Here is an 18218-nt window from a genome sequence, read left to right as displayed (position 1 = left end):
CGTTGCTCTACACCAGCAGCGCCGTCATAATTGGGAAGGACCTCTCCGAGCCGTTTGATACCAAACGAGGTTTCAGACAGGGTGTCTCGCTGTCGTGTGACTTCTTTAACCTGATGTTGGAGAGGATTGTACGAGCGATTGCCTGTAATCGCTCAGGCACAATTTTTTGTAAGAGCTTACAATTGTTGGCGTATGCCGCTGATATTGACATCATCGGCCTTAACAACCGCGCTGTTAGTTCTGCCTTCACCAAACTGGATAAAGAGGCAAAGCGAATGGGTCTGGTGGTGAACGAGGATAAAACGAAGTACCTCCTGTCGTCAAAGAAACAGTCGGCGCACTCGCGTATCGGCTCCACGTCACTGTTGACAGCTATGATTTCGAGGTTGTAAAAGACTTTGTAATGGTTAATGGTTAATGGTAGTAAAGGGTTAAGGTATGGCCCTTTAGCACTGCGACCATATTGATCTATTGTGCACCCTATGCTGTCTATTGACTGTTAAGTATGCTTATGAATTGTACGAGCTCCTTCTGAGGGAGTGATTGAAGGTCTTCATCTGTAAGCATGAACTTGTTTAAAAACTTTTTCCTTCTATGCGTCAACGCCGGACATTCGATGATGAGATGTTCTATAGACTCCTCATCTTCGCAGCAAAATCTGCAGGTGCTGGTGTTAGTTATGCCTAATTTATGTAGGTGTTTGTTGCAGGTGAAGTGACCCGTGAGGGCGCCTGTGAGAGTGCCAATGCTCTTTTTGTTTAACGTGAGGGCCATGTTAGCTCTTTTAGCGTTGAAACTTAGGAACTTTTTGGAGTGTCTACGACCCTCTACGTTGTTCCAATGCTGATTTAATAGAGTTTTGGCCCAGTGTTTTACTTTTTGTTTTGTTGTTGCTGTTTTTGTTGAATCCGAACATGGGACTAGGTCCGATGAAGTTTACATCTGCCCCTTTTTTGGCTTGAAAGTCTGCCTTTTCGTTGCCGCCATATCCCTCATGTCCTGGTACTCAAATTAATGAGACATTGTTTTTGGATGCCAGGTTATTGAGCGCCTTGTGGCATTCTAAGAGAGTTTTTGAGTTGTAGGTATAGCTATCTAAAGCTTTTAGAACTGATTGGATGTCCGAGAGTATTTTGATCTTTACTCTCTTGTGGTTTCTACGTTGCATGATGTTTGCTGCTTCTATTATTGCGTATAGTTCCGCTTAATGGTGGTGTCCCTGGTGAGAGTGAATGATTTGTGGATTCTGGGCCCCACTACTCCTGCTCCTACACCATAAGGTGTTTTTGATCCATCAGTGTACCATTTTTGTGAATCATCATTCATCCATTTTGGGTTGGTTTTCCACTCGATGCTCTCAGGAAAGGTAACTGTGTATCCTTTTGTGAAACAGAGGGTTGAGTCAATGTGGTCTGAGACTTAAGCCATGCTTATGGTGTTTTTGATTTTATTTAGGATACTTAGGTGACCGGTGAGGTTGCCTAATTTGAAATTTTCTTTCATGTGTAGCATGAGTGCTTGCGAAGCTGCTTCCTCTTGGATTGCTATATGAAGTGGTGGGAGATTAAGGAATGCTTCGATGCCAGCTGTTGGGGTAGTTCTCATAGCCCCTGTTATGCATAGGAAAGCAAGCCTTTGTACTTTTCCCAGTTTGGTTAGCGCTGTTTGTTGGATAGATTTGCTCCACCATACTAGTGCCCCATACAGTATGATTGGCCTAACCATTTGGGTATATTTAGGAACCAGCATTAACACCAATAACAATGTTAGCCTTGAAATCTAACGTAGAATCTCTCTTGCCAACAAATGCTACTTTGGACTAAGTAGGCAATTGAGCAGTAAAGCCCTCTCTCGACGAACAAAATTAACAATCTACCAGGCTCTCATCCTGCCCGTCCTAACGTATGGCGCAGAAGCTTGGACGATGACAACATCCGATGAAGCGACGTTTGGAGTGTTCGAGAGAAAGATTCTGCGTAAGATTTTTGAACCTTTGCACGTTGGCAACGGCGAATATCGCAGACGATGGAACGATGAGCTATATGAGCTTTACGACGACATAGACATGGCGCAGCGAATAAAGATCCAGCGGCTAGGTTGGCTGGGTCATGTCGTCCGAATGGATACAAACGCTCCGGCTCTGAAATTATTTGATGCGGTACCAGCTGGCGGTAGCAGAGGAAGACGAAGGCCTCCTTTGCGTTGGAAAGATCAGGTGGAGAAGGACTTGACTTCACTTGGTGTGTCCAATTGGCGCCAGTTAGCACGAGAAAGGAACGACTGGCGCGCTTTGTTAAACTCGGGCAAAATCGCGTAAGCGGTTAATGCGCCAATTAAGAAGAAGAAGATTCCCTAAGGGAGTTGCGAATTTTCTCCATATTTATATCACGGGTTTAAGTTAAATTTTCCGCTTTGAATCAATAGAATTTTGTGACAAATCCTTCTGTCACACATTTCCACCCGCATATTTCTCTGTTATAAAGAAGAGAGACAAAAAATACTCATCTATTGAGCAGTTAGAAGGTTATACTTTTCCACACAAAAAATGTTTTGTTTTTGTTTCTTAGATAAGAATCCAGAATCCATTGTCGAAACCGAATTATTATTTTTTTTCCACTTTTTACCACTCGGGAATGCGAATCTCCATCTGCGAAAAAAACATCTGCCGTTCGGTGTCGGCTTAAAACTGTAGGCCCATCCATTTGTGTAGGCCAACAATTCTGAATTATACCGCAAATAAATTTGTATTCTATCTTCATATATTAATAAGTAAGGTGTTTGGCCGAGCTGCTAATCCGTCGAATCTAATGTTGCCCCATAAATGAAAGGACTCAGTTTTGTGTCGTCTCCGAGCGGTAAATGGATTTTTATGACGAGCTTTTTCATGCTAAATATATAACCACCTGGCGAGGGGCTACAACTATATCATTTGCTACATCATTTGGTGTTGCATGCTCATAATGGGCTTTGAAATCAGGCCAAATAATAGACATGTACAAATCCAAATTCGTAATCAGCGACAAATCGCCCCAGACACTAAGTTTTATAAAAATTCAAAAGCCTTTTAAAACACATAGACCATATTCGGATTAGATTCGCTATAATAGCTCCTGGTGACGCTCAATACATATAAGCATGCACACATATAAGCTGCTGGGCATGCATGCTTGAGTGTCACCAGGAGCTATAAGGGTGGTTTGGTTGTTCTTTTTTGTGCACAGCAACTTGAGTGGTACCAGAAATGAGTGACATACGCAGTATGTTAAAAACTGGCGATACTATCAGCTCAGTCCATAAGTTCGTGCATATTTTACACATCATTTCACTTTTGTACGAGTTTTGCATACACAAAATTATTCGCGGAATACCTATAACGGAACTATTCATATTTTCTTTGATATTTTGTGCATTCAACAAGTGATTTTAATCGCGGATAGAAGCACGTGTTGTTGCAAAATAAAATCGAACGCGTATAAGAGGCATATTTTGTATTTTTTTTATAAAAGTGGTAAAAATGCAACAACTGCTGCTACCGAAATAAACACTGTTCACGGAGAGGATACCGTGAGTATAAGGACTGCGCAAAAGTGGTTTTCAAAATTCCGAAGTAGTAACTGCAACGTGGAGGATGCCCCGCGCGCTGGTCGTCCTGAAGTCTTTAACTCCGACGCCTTACTCGAACTCGTGGAAGCTGAGCCAAATTTGCAGTCGATATGATAGCTCAGAGATTAAATTCATCGCATGGAACAGTTCACAGGCACCTGGTTCAGTTGGGAAAGGTTTCAAAGCTGGGAAAAGGGATTCCGCATAGACTTTCCGTCGCCAACCTTCAGCAGAGAGTGAACGTGTATTCTCAGCTGCTGCAACGGCTTGAAAATGAAAGTTTTTTGAACGGTGTCGTTACTGGTGATGAAAAATTGCTCCTTTACAATAATCCTGTTCGCAAACGCCAATGGTTAGATAAAGATGAAACACCAGAACCGACCCCTAGAGATGACCTTCACCCCAAGAAGATTCTCCTGTCTATTTGATGGGATATGACCGGTATTGTTTATTCTGAACTTCTGAAACCAAACCAGACGATAACTGCTGATTATTATTCCCATCAGCTATCAAACCTGAAAGAGGCACTTAAAAAAATCGACCGTCGTTAGTGAATAGACGCAAAGTTTTGTTTCACCACGACAACGCAAGGCCTCATACCGCAAGGCAAACATTAGGCAAGCTGAACGAGCACGGATGGGAGCTAATGCCGCATCCACCATACTCTCCGGATATTGCACCTTGTGATTATCACCTTTTCCGTGGACTTCAATCCCATATGAGTAACAAGAACTACTCCTCAAAAGAAGCTATAAAAAGGGATATCGAAGCCTATTCTGGCTCCAAGGACAAGCAATTTTTTGAGCAGGGAATTAAAAATTTGTTTAAACGTTGGGAAGACATTGTAAATAATGAAGGAAAATATATTATTGATTAATAAATACTTTAAACATCTTTTTTATTAATTTTAAAGCCACCTTTAAAAACGCACGAACTCATGGACTGACCTGATATTACAGATTCGTAAAAGAACCATAAAATGCGTCTAGAGCCGAAGGCATTAATTGCCATTATCAGTAATTATTCGTTAGCTAACCGAGAAAGAGTTATGAATATGTTTGATCACATTTCGCACTTTAACTTACTCCTTGCAATTTGCTTAATATTTCTGCAGAATAGACCAAGTTACGTGAGCGTCACGTAAATAGTAAAAATTTCGTGACTCTTCTGGATATCAATGCTATACTAAAATATACATACATATAATATAAACCCCTTTTTTAAGCAAACCGTTCGAACGATTTCAATAAAACATGCACCGATTTGAAGAAAATGCTTTCTTTAGTGCAGCAACCCCTTATAATATGTCTGGGCATATAGACCAAAATGTGAAAACCAATATATCTCTAAAATCAATCAATGTGGGCAACTGAAACTTAGCATAAATGCATAAATTGGAAATACCGTAGTTGTGGTGAAAAGTGGTAGGTATTGGAAAAGATAGCGTAGCTTATTCAATACGAATTGAAACCTTCATATGTATGAGCCCTCTTCTTTACGGCAAGAGTTAGCAAGTGGGTGGCGAATAGATGAAGCAACTGGTACAAATGAACATATTATATGTCGGCAACGCGGGAAGAGAGTTGCCTTAAATTACATGTGTTGGTAAGGCAGTGCGGCCTAATGAACTATAGCCATACTCGTCAGCAGCGAATCTTACTCGATAACTTTGTTGTTGCTTTCGCATGCAAATTTTTTGGCAAGTTGATCGACCATAGAGATAGCGAGCGGGGAAATGGCGAATAGAAGACTTCTATAGTTACATTGTATAATTCAATTGAAATTGCACAAAACCTACAGTGAGAATTGTTACAAGTCGAATGTTGACAATTGACGACTCTGAAGAGAAATTTGACACAAAAAACAAAGAAGAATATTTGAACTCAATTAGGTGAGACGGAATGTAAAGGGTTTTTCAGTAAGAGCGCTTCAACTTTTGAACTTTTTTGAATAAAACACAAACGGTTTGACTTTTTTAACTAATTTTTTTTTTATTATCGAGTTTGAACATATACATTTAAGTATGAAATTCGATTTCTTTTGCATGACCACCGCGTGCACGTTTTACGAAGTCCAATCGTTGAACCCAATTTTCGACCACTCTTTTGCATAAATCGGCCGAAATTCCAGCAATTTCGCGTTCAATATTGGCTCTGAGCTCACAAGTCGTCGCCGGCTTTTGTTACTGTAGACCAATGACTTCACATAACCCCAAAACGGGACGGCTTGTTAAATGGACCGTAAAATGGCCGTAATGCTCTTAAAGTAGCAGCAACAGAACGATTATTTTCATAAAAAATTTGCACAATTTGCAATCGTTGCCCAAGTGTGTAGCGTTACATGATGAAATGTATACTAATGAAGTTTACAAATGACAAGCGAAAAATAAAAAATATTGCGTCGTTCACCCTCCCTATCGGAAAAAAGTTGAAGCGCCCTATTGAATAACCCTATATTTAAGAGTACGCAAGAGCGGTTTAATAGTGCAGCACAAAAGAGCTTTAGAATAATTTGCTGAAAATAATTGACAAGTAGAAATCAAATTATTGTTTTTCCAAGAATGATAGAAACAAAATGGCGCCCATCAGAGAGTGCGTGACGTCACGTTTGCCGAGTTGTGCAGTGTTGCCAACCATTTGGTCTTCGCAATAAATTTAGTGCTTTTTTATACCCAAAATGAGAAAATTTTTAAGTTTGGAGTTTGTTTCTTGTTTTTTAATTTAAAGCTAACGAACTGTAAGTTAAAAAAAAACTGTATTATTAAACAAAAGAAGGTTAAAAAAGGTCACACTGAGAAGATTTTAGTGTTAATGAAAATTTGTTGATTCTTATAAAATTTGATATTTTGAAAGTGCAAATTTAATTTTTGGTTGCTTTTAAGTTTATGCAAGAATATTAAATCTTCTTCTCCCAACTCTTCTTAAGATTAAAAACCTTTTTCCACATTTTAAAAAGCGTTTGAACTTACTGAATGCGAATTAAAACAGTAGAGGTGTAATCGTTTCTTCCGATCTTAAATCCTTAGTGGGACATAGGGCATAATAGGGCAATGCTAACAGATGTTAAAAAAGTAAAGCTAAAAACAACTGAGTGAATTATTGAACTAATTTTTAAAGAGTGTATATTTTACAAAATTATAAACATTATAATTAGAACAGGTTAGAAAAATGTCATGAAGAAAGAACTCAAACTCCGACACTAAATAACAAAAAAAAAAGCTAAATCAAGTTACGAAAATGGTAATCTGGCCATACTGGTACTAATACGACGTTATTCATTGTCAAATTCGCTGAGCGCAAAGTAACGGTACCACGATAGGCGTCATCTCATTATTTTTTCCATCATGTAGTTTTTCTTTTTTTATGTGTGTTCATTTTATTTGATTTTGATCTGAATTTAATTAGTTTTCATTTATTTTTTTGGTTTATTAATATTTTTAACGCGGAAAGAATTTTATATATGTAAATCCCTTTCTACCTGAACCGCAATTCGTTCACTGCATGTATTTATACGTACTTATTTATTGTTAAATAATTTTTCCAAAGAAAATATGATTGTATGTACATCTGCATGTCATGCAGGTCTGTACGCTTGATTCAATTGCACTTTTTGCACTACCTTAAAAATGTGAAGTTGTATTTATGCTAGAAATGTTTACAGAATTGAGTAAGCAAAGCTTCCTCGAATTAAGCGTGATGAGAAATTTGTATGTGCATACAAAAGTGAATAAATACCAATGGATGTGCATATGTGTGCACGTTTGTGTGTATATGAATTCAAGTGTTTATAATAAATCATTTGCTTTTATAAACAAACTGAACTGCAATAATATTCGTTTATCGAACATCTCCTACCTTTGATTTTCATTTCCTCATGTAAACAAACAGCCGAAATTCAACGAACGGAAATTAAACATAGGTGAGGGGAAAATGAGCGCGCCATCTAACGTTTAATCATTGAAACTTTTGACACATGCAAAAAACCAAAAATTTTAATAAAATTCTGAGCAACCCTACCAATACACAGTTGCTATACAGATTAACGGAAATAAATATATTCTTATAAAAAAAATAAATTGATTTTGAATATATAAATTTAATGAAATGAAATAGATAGGTTTATACCTGAACATACGTCACGATGTAGAAAACCGCTAATTAATTATTGGCTATTTGACTCCTTTTATATTACTTAAATATTTGACTATTGAGTGACGTCAGTAGAGTAAATAAATACACCGTTTGTATGCAAACTTATGCACTTGCAGATGCAGAGTTATTCTATATTCTTGGTTTTCCACTCATTTTCGCTTACTCTACCTATTCTTTCTTAATTCCTTCATTGTTAATTTTTTGGGAAAAGCGCAATCTGTTTGTTGTTGTTGTTTTGGAGGCATAAACATTCCCCATACATGTACGGGAAATACTAATGGATTGACAGTCGTTTGATAGATATCAATCCGGCTCGTTCCGGTAACGTAGACCCGATTGTCGTCGGGCGCTGTCGTGGAAACGGCGCAATTTTCTATTCTGCCATTCTTAACTATACGTCTCACGTCTCGACCATAAACTTTTGATGACTTTGAATATTCAGTTTCAGTGAAATTGGCAATGGAGATAGCAAATTGAATGAAGTTGGCAATTCATATTATGCCATATTTTAAGTCAAATATTGCCAACATTTGTGAAGCAATAATCTGCCATTTTGCATGCTTTAAAGACAGTTGGTATTTTTTGTGACGCTCACATTGACAGTATATTTGTTTAGTTTTCCATATCAATTTTCCGGTACATTTGTATTCTTTGCAAAGAAAGATTCATCCGAAACTTCGGTGTCCTATTTTCTCTTCATCGTATAAATCAAAAAATGCTTTCAAGCAATCAAGAGTGTGCGCGCAACACACCAACATACTTGACTAATGACAATGCTCACTCTGGAAATATTGCCATTGCATTCAATTAAATTTGAGAGTTGTCTTAAAAAGGATAATTGAGTCTCGAAATGTTACGTAAACCAATAAAATATGTTTAATTGTATGCGTATGGGTTTCTTGAAATATTTTTTTTTTTTTATTATAAACAAATAATGTATACATACATATACATAGAATAAGTGGAAATTGCAGCCTGATAAAGTTAGAATATTGAACTGTATAAAAACTTATTGGAACTTATTAGAATTATGTAAGTAATGTAAAATGACAAATTTCCCAATCGAATTGTGTTAGCGGAACGGGCTAAGCACCTCAGCTTCATTTGTCTAAAGTGAAAACAGTGGAGTATCTAAAATGGAAACAGTGGATGTAAATTTGGTTACTTGCACTAGTTGGCTTCGCAGCAACCTTTCTTTTAGAATTATTAAAATATTTCAGTTTTAACGCAACCCTGCGCGCGAATCACGATGAACACTGCCATTGCTCTGAACTGTCAAAGAAACATATAGAAGACGTGTGGTAAAACAAATCGAATTTGGAATTTGACAGTTTGTTGCAACAACAATAAAGTTATGTGGTGAAGTTAGCGTTCAGTCATAAATTTTCTTCGGAAAGAAATTAACGTGTATTTCTATAAATCGCGCTTGTCGAGAAATAATAAAAAATAAACAAATAATTGAAGATATATTCAATTAAAAAGCCATTTTTTTGTAAAACAAGTTTATTATAAATTCAAACAAACGACGCATGTGGATTACGCGCTGCATGGGTGGAGCAGGCATAAGGATTGCAATTCGAATTCAAAGTGTTCCTGACGAAAGAATTAAAGACGCAGAAAAAATCGAAGCTAACTGCAAGAAAGAGGGTTTAAAACGTAGTGCAAACAAATTGGAGATGAAGTGAAAATAAAATAAAAAAGAAGCGAATCAAATAAAAAGTGTGAAGCAGCAAATTGGAAGCTGAAAGAAAAAAGTGCATTTGCATTCTTATTGCATTTTTTTTGTGAGTTATTCATCATATTTTGTTGTTGAGTTGAGAAATGAAAGGTTTGGTGCAATTCAATAACGATTTTCTTCCGGTTGTGTTGGCATTGAAATTATTAAACTTTTATGGAAATTAAATTGCTTTGAAATTTTAAGATAATCAAAGAATCTGCACTGGAGAATCAATCGTATTAAGTAGAAAAAAGAATCGGTGTATTAAGGTTTAAAAGTGCTAATTAAATTTAAAGTCAAAGAAAAATGCAGGCGTAGCACTAAGAAAGCACAACGAAACCGAAGCATAGAACAAGGCAATGCAATGCAAACAAACATATCAGCAGAAAATTGTATATAAGCATAATAAAACTGTTTTGGAGTGGGGGGTTGTATTGAAGAACAGCCAAAGGAGGAGAAAAACACAAGCGCCATTGGAACATTTTCGTCTGCTATGGGGGCTGCCTCCCGCAATTGTTGGCGTCGGCGAAGGTGTGGTGTGGTGTGGTGGTGGATTGGAAGAACAGAATGGAAAGAGGGCACTGATGTTTGTATTTGTATTGTTGCTGGTAGCGGCAATAAAGTGGTAGTCTAGGCGGCAGCAAAATATCAGAGTGACATGAACAAATAAACTAATGTGAGATTTTCTTTTACAAAATTGTACAAAAATATACAAATTGAAGTATGTAAAATGCGTTAACTATACTTGCTAACTAGTAAAATATAGTGACTTGCATGTACTTCGAGCGAACTGGGTGACAATTTCTTCAACGTTCCCACGACTGTTGGTTCTACGCAAGGTTCTCTACCATATTTGGGTTCTACGTTACTGAGACGACCCGGATTTATGTCCGACCAAAGACTGTCAGTCCAGTAGAATTCCCAAAACATGCATGGGAAATGTATACGCTGCCACAACAAAAAAAAAACAACAACTAGCTCTTCAGCATGGTGAAAAGATTTCTATCATCCTTGAGTTCTTCAGCCATCACCAACCTACCACCAAGCCTTTAATAAAAGTCAAAAAAAAAGAAGAAAAAAATTAAATTAAATTCGAAAAAAGCAAAAGCAAAAACAAAAATAAATAACTAAATTAAATTAAATTAAAAAACCAAAAAAAAAACTGAATTCTATTTTTTCCCCTCATGTAATACTTATGTGCCTTTTACACCGCGTTAATTCACTGTTTTGTCGTTTTTTTTATGCAGTAAAAAATATAAAATATAATTCATATAAAATTGAGTAATGCTGCTGTAATGCCAGCTCTTTGCCTTAAATCGTATAAATCGAATTATTTTGCCTTTTCTAGTATCTATACTCGTCTATCCGATAAACGAAAATTCAAGCTCAATTAGGCGGTTGATGATTCTTTAATTCAAATTTGTCAAACTTAAATTTATAAATTTTTTTTTGTACTCAGATTGATTATTTCTTTTGTATATTTTTATTGCAAATTTGTAGCCTTTGTTGCACATTCCCGTCCGTTCACTGCTTACAGAATTTATTCAAGCAATTCCGTGCATATATAAAAAAAGAAAAATAATTCAAAATTAATTTCCGGCGCATAAAAATCTTTTCAAAGCTGGATTATAATAAATCCGACGATATTGGATCTCTACAGGAAAACAATTCTGGAGTGACCAACAAAATGGTGAAACGGTAAGTCTTACTTTGAAAGAATATTTTTTAATATCTAATTAATTTCCAATGCAAATTGTAGAGTTAATGCCGAGCTAAAGTGGTGCTCCTATCAATCAAATTAAAGCAAATTATCACAAGTCATGATTTGAAATACGACAAAAACAAAAACATGTTTAAAGCTCGCCATAAACCTCAGTCTATTCTCGGCACGTAAAAAGATGTGTGGATGTGTGTGGATAACCACTTGCTAAGTGCGCCAAATTGATTTTTATCGAATTACGTGTCAATGCGATTAAACAAATTGCAGTTCGGTTCAGTCACATCATAAATGTGTACATATGTATGTAAATAAGTATGCATGCACACAGTAAATTATCGTAGATGCAAAAACCAATTGGATTGCCATTGCGCACAAATTTATAAAGCAATCCTCAGTCGCTTATCAGCCTTGTGATGGAGTACTGTGTGCAATAAAGCAATTCGAGTGTCTGATTCTGCTTCTTGTCATTCGTGCCATTGTCCGATTGTGTAACAGCTGAGGTCTATGAGCGATTTGAGAAACTGCGTCTTTGACTTTTTATTTACTGAACAAAAAAGCGTACGAATTTGAATGCTTACTATAAATATATCTGTGAATTGCGAGCTAATGCATACATTTCGGTAAAGGTACTGATTATTTGTCAGCAAAATACATATTAAAAAAAATGTTTTTTGTTTCTTTACGAATATGAGTAAGTCCAACAGGCACACGGGCTAACTAACATGAGCACAGTGCGGCACGTGTTCAAAACACGGGCTTTTTTGTGTATGACAACTCAGCTACTAATATTCTTTCAACACCTGGTATTGTTTTTGATGATCTCACTAAAAAGTAAATATTAAACTTTCGCTTATATTTTCTTAGTTCCTATTCAATGTAATTCAAGTGGTTTTTTGAAGTGCTAAGGTTGTTAAAGAGAAATATGTATTCCAAAATGCGTTCATATATGTATGCACACGCATAGAGTTGCGAGCACGAAAATAGCAGTACCAAAAAAAGAGTCCCAAAAATTGTAATCTATGATGTGATTAGAAAGCTTTTATTATTATTTTGACTATTCTTTAACTAAACACATTTTTAAATAATTTCTATAAAGAAAAACAAAAATTTGTATAACAAAAAATAGCAATTCATAATATTCACCAATTGCTCAAATCGCTGCTTCGGAATCTTCAGCCACGCATCTTCAGTAATTTTCCTAAGCTGTTGATTGTTGATTCTTACTCGGTTTGGTATTGTGTACAGCTCTTTTGAAGTCCCCACACAGATTTTCTAAAGGTTTGAGGTCGGCGCACTGAGCTGGCCTTCTATAACCTCAATTTTATTTGGGCGAAAACAATCCTTGATTGTTGTTGTTATTGCATCAGCATAAACGTTCCTCATACGTGCACGGGGAATGCTCCTGGTGTGACAGTCCTTGAACGAATATATAGATTCTGGTCGTTCCGGTAATGTAGAATCGTTGTGGAAACGGTCCATATTTACATACGGAGAATGCTGCTGGAGGGACAGTCCTTGGTCGGATATAGATCCGGGTCGTTTCGGTAACGTAGAACCGACTGTCGTGGAAAGCATTGGTGTCATAACTGCACTTTCTCGCGAAAAAAAAAGAATCTCGCGCCGTTTATATTCGATCAAGATAAAGACCCCAAGCACTCATCTCGCCATTGCAATTCGATTTTTTGCAGAAAACGAACTAAATCGAGTAGCTCAATTGGCCATCTCAGTCTTCGGATTTAAAGTCGACAGGGCACTTCAAAATATCAAGGAACTGTTGTAGAATTTTGGGATCTGTTTGGAGATCATCAGTATGTTAATATCTCGCCAGGAATTTGGAAAATTCAGTCCGAATTAGGGACTACTAACTGATAAGCTTGCGTTTAATCCATTTTTTGTTGAGTTATGCTACTACAAACTTTGTTTCGCGCAAACCAATTCCTTGAAGATATTTGTTTAAACAACTTTTGTAAATACTTTCAAACACTCATTATTTTTTGTCTAAATCCCTGTATTTTTTCTGTTTGTTTGCTGCCGAAGTAAGAGTAATAATGAAGAACAAAACCAAACGCACAAACTAACGTCACACTCAAAGTGAGCCACCTAACCTTGTTTCTTTTAAAATAACGGGATATGTATTTTTGGATATTAATTTTCGCTTGCATCTTATTCTTAGTGTTTTAGTTGTTTATTATCAAGCGGGTTATAAAGATGGGTCGACAAACAAGTGTTGAAATTAGATAGTTAGTAATTGATCTTTTTAAAAAATAAAATCCCAAAGAAAAATTGCGGAATATGTGAATAGTCGATATATCGCTTTACTAGAGGAGGAAGAGTAGGAAACAAGCAGAAAGAAAGCAAAAAAAAAGGCGTTTTCAGAAAGGGACGAGGCATTTATTTTGCGGAAAGTGAAGAAAAATCCTCATCTTAGTGCTCCAAAATTGACGAAGATGGTTGAGGAGCAGCTAAATATCCACGTTAACCCCGAAACTGTAAGAAAAGTTCTCAGAAAGCATGGTTATAATGGTCGTACGGTGAGAAACAAGCCGTGTTAATAAATAACAAAAAAATCGAAAAAAGGTTGGAGTTTGCGCTGAAAAATGTCTACAAGGATATGAGTTTCTGGCAAAAGGTTCAGAACGGTATAATGCAACGTAGAGGCTACAATAATATTTTTGTAGGTTCTCTTTAAAGACGATAGTAAATTTAACTTATTTGGCTCTAACGGTAAGAATATGGTATGGCGACAAAAAACACTGAGTTTCAGCCGAAAAACCTAACTCCCAGTATGAAGCACGGCGGTGGCTCCGTCATGGTTTGGGGCTGCATGGCAGGTGGTGGAACTGGAAATCTTCAACATATTCCAGGCATAATGGATTAATACGTTTATATAGATATTTTAAAGCAAAATCTTAAGCCAAGTGTCGAAAAACTAGGGATCGAAGGCGACTTCTATTTTTACCAGGACAATGATCCTAAGCATAAGTCGTTTGTTGCGCGGGAATATCTATTATATAATTGCCCCCACGTATTGGAAGTACCACCGCAGTCTCCAGATATAAATATAATTGAAAACTTATGGTTCCGTCTTGACCAAAACCTGCGGAAACATAGCATTTCTTCAAAACAAAGTCTTTTAGATGCCTTACAAGACGAGTGGCGTGAAATTCCTTCCACATATACCTGTAAGTTATTAAAATCAATGCCCAGACGTCTAAAAGCCGTTATTTCCGTCAAAGGTGGCCCAACAAAGTATTAATTTGTTATTTAAGTTCAGTTCAGCTAAGGTGGCTCACTTTCACTGTGAGATAAATTTGTGAATTATTTTAGTTTTTGTTCATTTTTTTATAACAAACAAAGAAAGTTCTTCATGTTAGCGATGAATTATTGAAGCTAATATTCAAACAATAAAAACACATAAACCTTTTTTTCCAATCTGTGGTATTTTAAAACAAATTTCTACTAAATCTGATGACTAGGAAGTGTGGCTCACTTTGACTGTGACTCACTGTATATGTATATATTTTGTTCTGAAAAGCTATATACAATACAATTTAAAAATTTTGTATAAAACAAAAACCATTTTAAACTCATAAATTTACGTTCACATATTTTGATAATTTTCTTAATCGCTTAACCGATAACGGGTTTTAAACAAACCGCGCTCGCGCTTGCGGTGAATATACTCACTTTACCCACCAACCCGAGTGCTGCTCGCATGTTTCGACATGTTTGTCTTTCATACGAGGCATGAACGAATCGTGCTTGCCAATCGCAACTTGTCATTTGTTCTTAATATTTTTAAACAAAATAAACTTATAAATACAAAATAAAAAAACCTGCTGTTTTTGGTAACATATTTTTGTAAAAACGCTCGAGCCTCAAGTGGTTAAAAACTAGATAATTTTCCTCGATATTAGCTTTAATATTTTTCCCCACAAATATTTCCCGTTCGTTTTCATTCGTTGTAAAAAAAATATCACGAAATAGATATCATAAATTATATGTTTCTAATTTGAGTGCACTTACTCGGCAATTTTACTTCAACAGAGCTTTTTTCTTTGATATTGTATTACAAAAATGTCCACCGCCAATCTCCCCACCATAGGCTTGCTCCTACTTTCTACTTTTCGTACACCAACTCACCCACCCAACCCCTTAAAAATACGATTCCCGTGCATTGGCACAAGTGAAGGCAGCAGCATCGCGCCGCCATTAGAACGCTAACACCACCGCATCTCTTCCAACATCCAAAATAAATCTGCTTTTCATGCGATGCGTCTGCGGAAAAATTAACGCATGCGCTGCTCTGCCACAATTGCAATCCAATCCAACTCAATCTAAAATGCAATTCTGTGCGAGAACTCGAAAATGTCGAGTATGCGAGTGTGTTCATATGTATGTAAGTGCGCACATTTGTATGCGTGTGCTAACATATTTTTGTACATCAACGCGTACGCTTTGTTTTTAGATAAAATTTTATACATTTTTGGATGCGATTGCTTCGGCGGCAATCCAAGCGAGTTGCAGCTGTGAACGCTAAAGTGACGATAAAATGAGTGTCCAAGTGATGCCCCAAAAGGTGGAATATAAATAGCTGATGTCGGCGTTGGTGTTGTTGTTTATATATTTTTTGCTTTGTTTCTGTTTTTGTACAATCCTTCAGATTTCCATTGCATGTATGCGGTTGGTTTTGTTTTGCTTTGTTGCAGCTGCTATTGCCGTACAATTTTCGGAGTTCTTACTGCGGTTGGTGTTGTTGTATTTTGCTTTAGTCCTCCTCAACCTCAACCTGCCCCAAAAGCTAATTCCTGAGTTGTGTTGAGTTTCAGTTTATTTTCCTCGAAAATGTATCACTTTTTTGTTTTTTTTTTTTCTTTTTTTTGTTTTTGTTATCCCAAAACACTAATTTCGTTTTTGTTGCTTCTTCGTGCACAAACACACACTTATGCACACATATCCACATATGCTGCCTGGCCGTCAGTTTGCTTTCATTTCATTCGGGAATTGTTGCTTCTAACTATCAGGTTCTCAGTGCAACAACTGTGGTTGCCTGTCTGCACTTCTTGTTGGCTGTGAGCAACGCATCTTTCGCCGCGCGCTATTCATTCATTCATTCATTCAGTGGCATGGGTAGAACATCAGGTAAGGCAATTCTTACAGTCGCTGGCCATTGAATTATGGACGATGCTATAAACTGAAGAACTCGAATTTCTGCTTTTGATAAAAATTAAACTAGAAGTTGTGCTAAAATATGAAAAAAGGAACATTGACTTGTTTGTATGGTTATGTACAGACTATATACAAGGTGGCGCAAAATTAATCACCCTACAGGAATATTTATAAATTTCGTACATACGTAAACCATATTTCAAATAGACTGCTGCAGTAAATTAACGACAGCTAATGGAGCGCGTAAAGGTCAAAATAAAGATTTCCATCCCTCAAACTCGGTTTTTTTTTTATTTTGTAAAACAGTTATTCAGAAACAAAATTGTACATGCTTCGTATGATTGTTGAAGCTTCGTATGATATATCGATTGCCTCGAGAGCCAATTTTATGTTTGTTCTAAAATGCATTGGCGTTAAGAACTCCGCTCCAATGCTTACCCACTAAGTCTCAGTTCCTACCACCGTAACGTACCACTCTAATGTCATCATTACTTCGATATATTCGATCACCTCAATATATCGTACACTATGATCCGTTTATACGCTTCAGATATAACGTAAAATGTGAAAAATCAACCTCTACGTTTAACAAAAAATTTTTTTTTTCGAAATTACTTTTCAAAAATACGTCAGACTCAGTATGACGAACTCTTTTTTTCGGTGCGGTTTGATATACATCCCTCTTTTAACCTTGCAAACACTCCATGCCGATATTTCATTGTTCGAACGGATTCAAATCTTTGCCGTTTTGATCCAATTTTTAAGAACCAGATAGAATTTGCACGAGCAAGATCATGCAAATAAGGCCTCATAACGAGATTCTCCCAAACTATTGTTGTTGTAACATCTTCTTCTATCTATATATATAAAATTCAAATTATGTATGTATCTATAGATCGACTTGCGTCCTAAACGCATAAACCGATCGTAACCAAATTTGAAACACGAACTGGATACCTTACCGGGATGGTCATGGGCTAAAAAATATTGTGATATATATAGGGGGCGTGGCACCTCCCATTCAAATGGAATTTTTATCAGTCCGTATTTCTGGAAGTATTTGGGCTAGACCAATGAAATTTTGGAAGGGGTTATATGAGGTTAATCCCCAACACCTCCAAGAAAACTGAGAAAAACGAAAAAGAGGGCTTGGCACCTCCCATATAAATGCAATTTTTCATTGTCCATATATGTATTTGGGCTAGACAACTGAAATTTGGTAAGAGATTATATAAGGTTAATACCTAACACCTGCATGAAAACTGGTGATAGCTAGAAATGGGGCGTGACACCTCCTATACAAATGGGATTTTTCATACTGCATATCACTGGACGCATTTATAATACGAAAAATTTGTAAAAAGTTTAATGAAGTTAGTATTTAGTATTCCTAGAAAAAATATGAGCTTAGAGAAAAATGGGGGTTAGACCATTTGATATAGAAACGAATTTATATTATCAACGATAGAGGTATTGCTGAATTTAATGCATTCTCTTATTGGTAAAGCTTTATCGGTAAGTAAACAGTCCAGCAATCTAAGCGAAATATCAATTTTATTTAAAAAAAATGCTTTAAAAACTACGCCATGCCTAGATAATAATGCCGGTTTAGTTACATAAATATTACACTCAAAGCTATATTATTACGTATGTAAGCTAAAATAGTTTTATTTTGAAATTAAATATGAAATAATCCAAATTAATAAAATAGCAAACCACACACATCAAATTGAAGTGCAAGTTTAACTAGCGGAAAATATTGACAGTGTACACCACAAGTTATAAAATCATCGTTTAATCGCCATCACTGTAAATATGTAAACAAAAAACAGCTGATGCATTCCATTGTAATATCTAT

General features: G+C 36.4%; 1 protein-coding gene and 1 long non-coding RNA gene across 4 annotated transcripts in view; both read left to right on the top strand.

Annotated features, from left to right (window-relative positions):
* The first annotated feature begins 9095 nt into the window (after positions 1 to 9095).
* Positions 9096 to 11798, top strand: LOC129242166 (uncharacterized). Of its 3 annotated transcripts, none has more exons than XR_008582169.1 (3): positions 9096 to 9538; positions 10972 to 11169; positions 11231 to 11798. It is a non-coding gene; the product is annotated as an uncharacterized LOC129242166 (long non-coding RNA). The 3 variants fall into 3 exon arrangements; XR_008582168.1 differs by having other exon boundaries at positions 9096 to 9582; XR_008582170.1 differs by lacking the exon at positions 9096 to 9538 and adding an exon at positions 10068 to 10147.
* Positions 11799 to 13638: 1840 nt separating this feature from the next.
* Positions 13639 to 18218, top strand: part of LOC129238766 (protein pellino) — a 136012-nt gene continuing 131432 nt past the window's right edge. Inside the window, exon 1 of the mRNA XM_054873945.1 lies at positions 13639 to 13722. Coding sequence (XP_054729920.1) covers positions 13639 to 13722 — 84 coding nt within the window. The remainder of the gene's footprint in view (positions 13723 to 18218) is intronic.

This window comes from Anastrepha obliqua, chromosome 1 (genome assembly GCF_027943255.1).
Source record: "Anastrepha obliqua isolate idAnaObli1 chromosome 1, idAnaObli1_1.0, whole genome shotgun sequence".
NCBI classification, from domain to species: domain Eukaryota; kingdom Metazoa; phylum Arthropoda; class Insecta; order Diptera; family Tephritidae; genus Anastrepha; species Anastrepha obliqua.
Note: the sequence above shows the minus strand (reverse complement) of the source record. Positions and strands in the feature narration are given on the sequence as shown.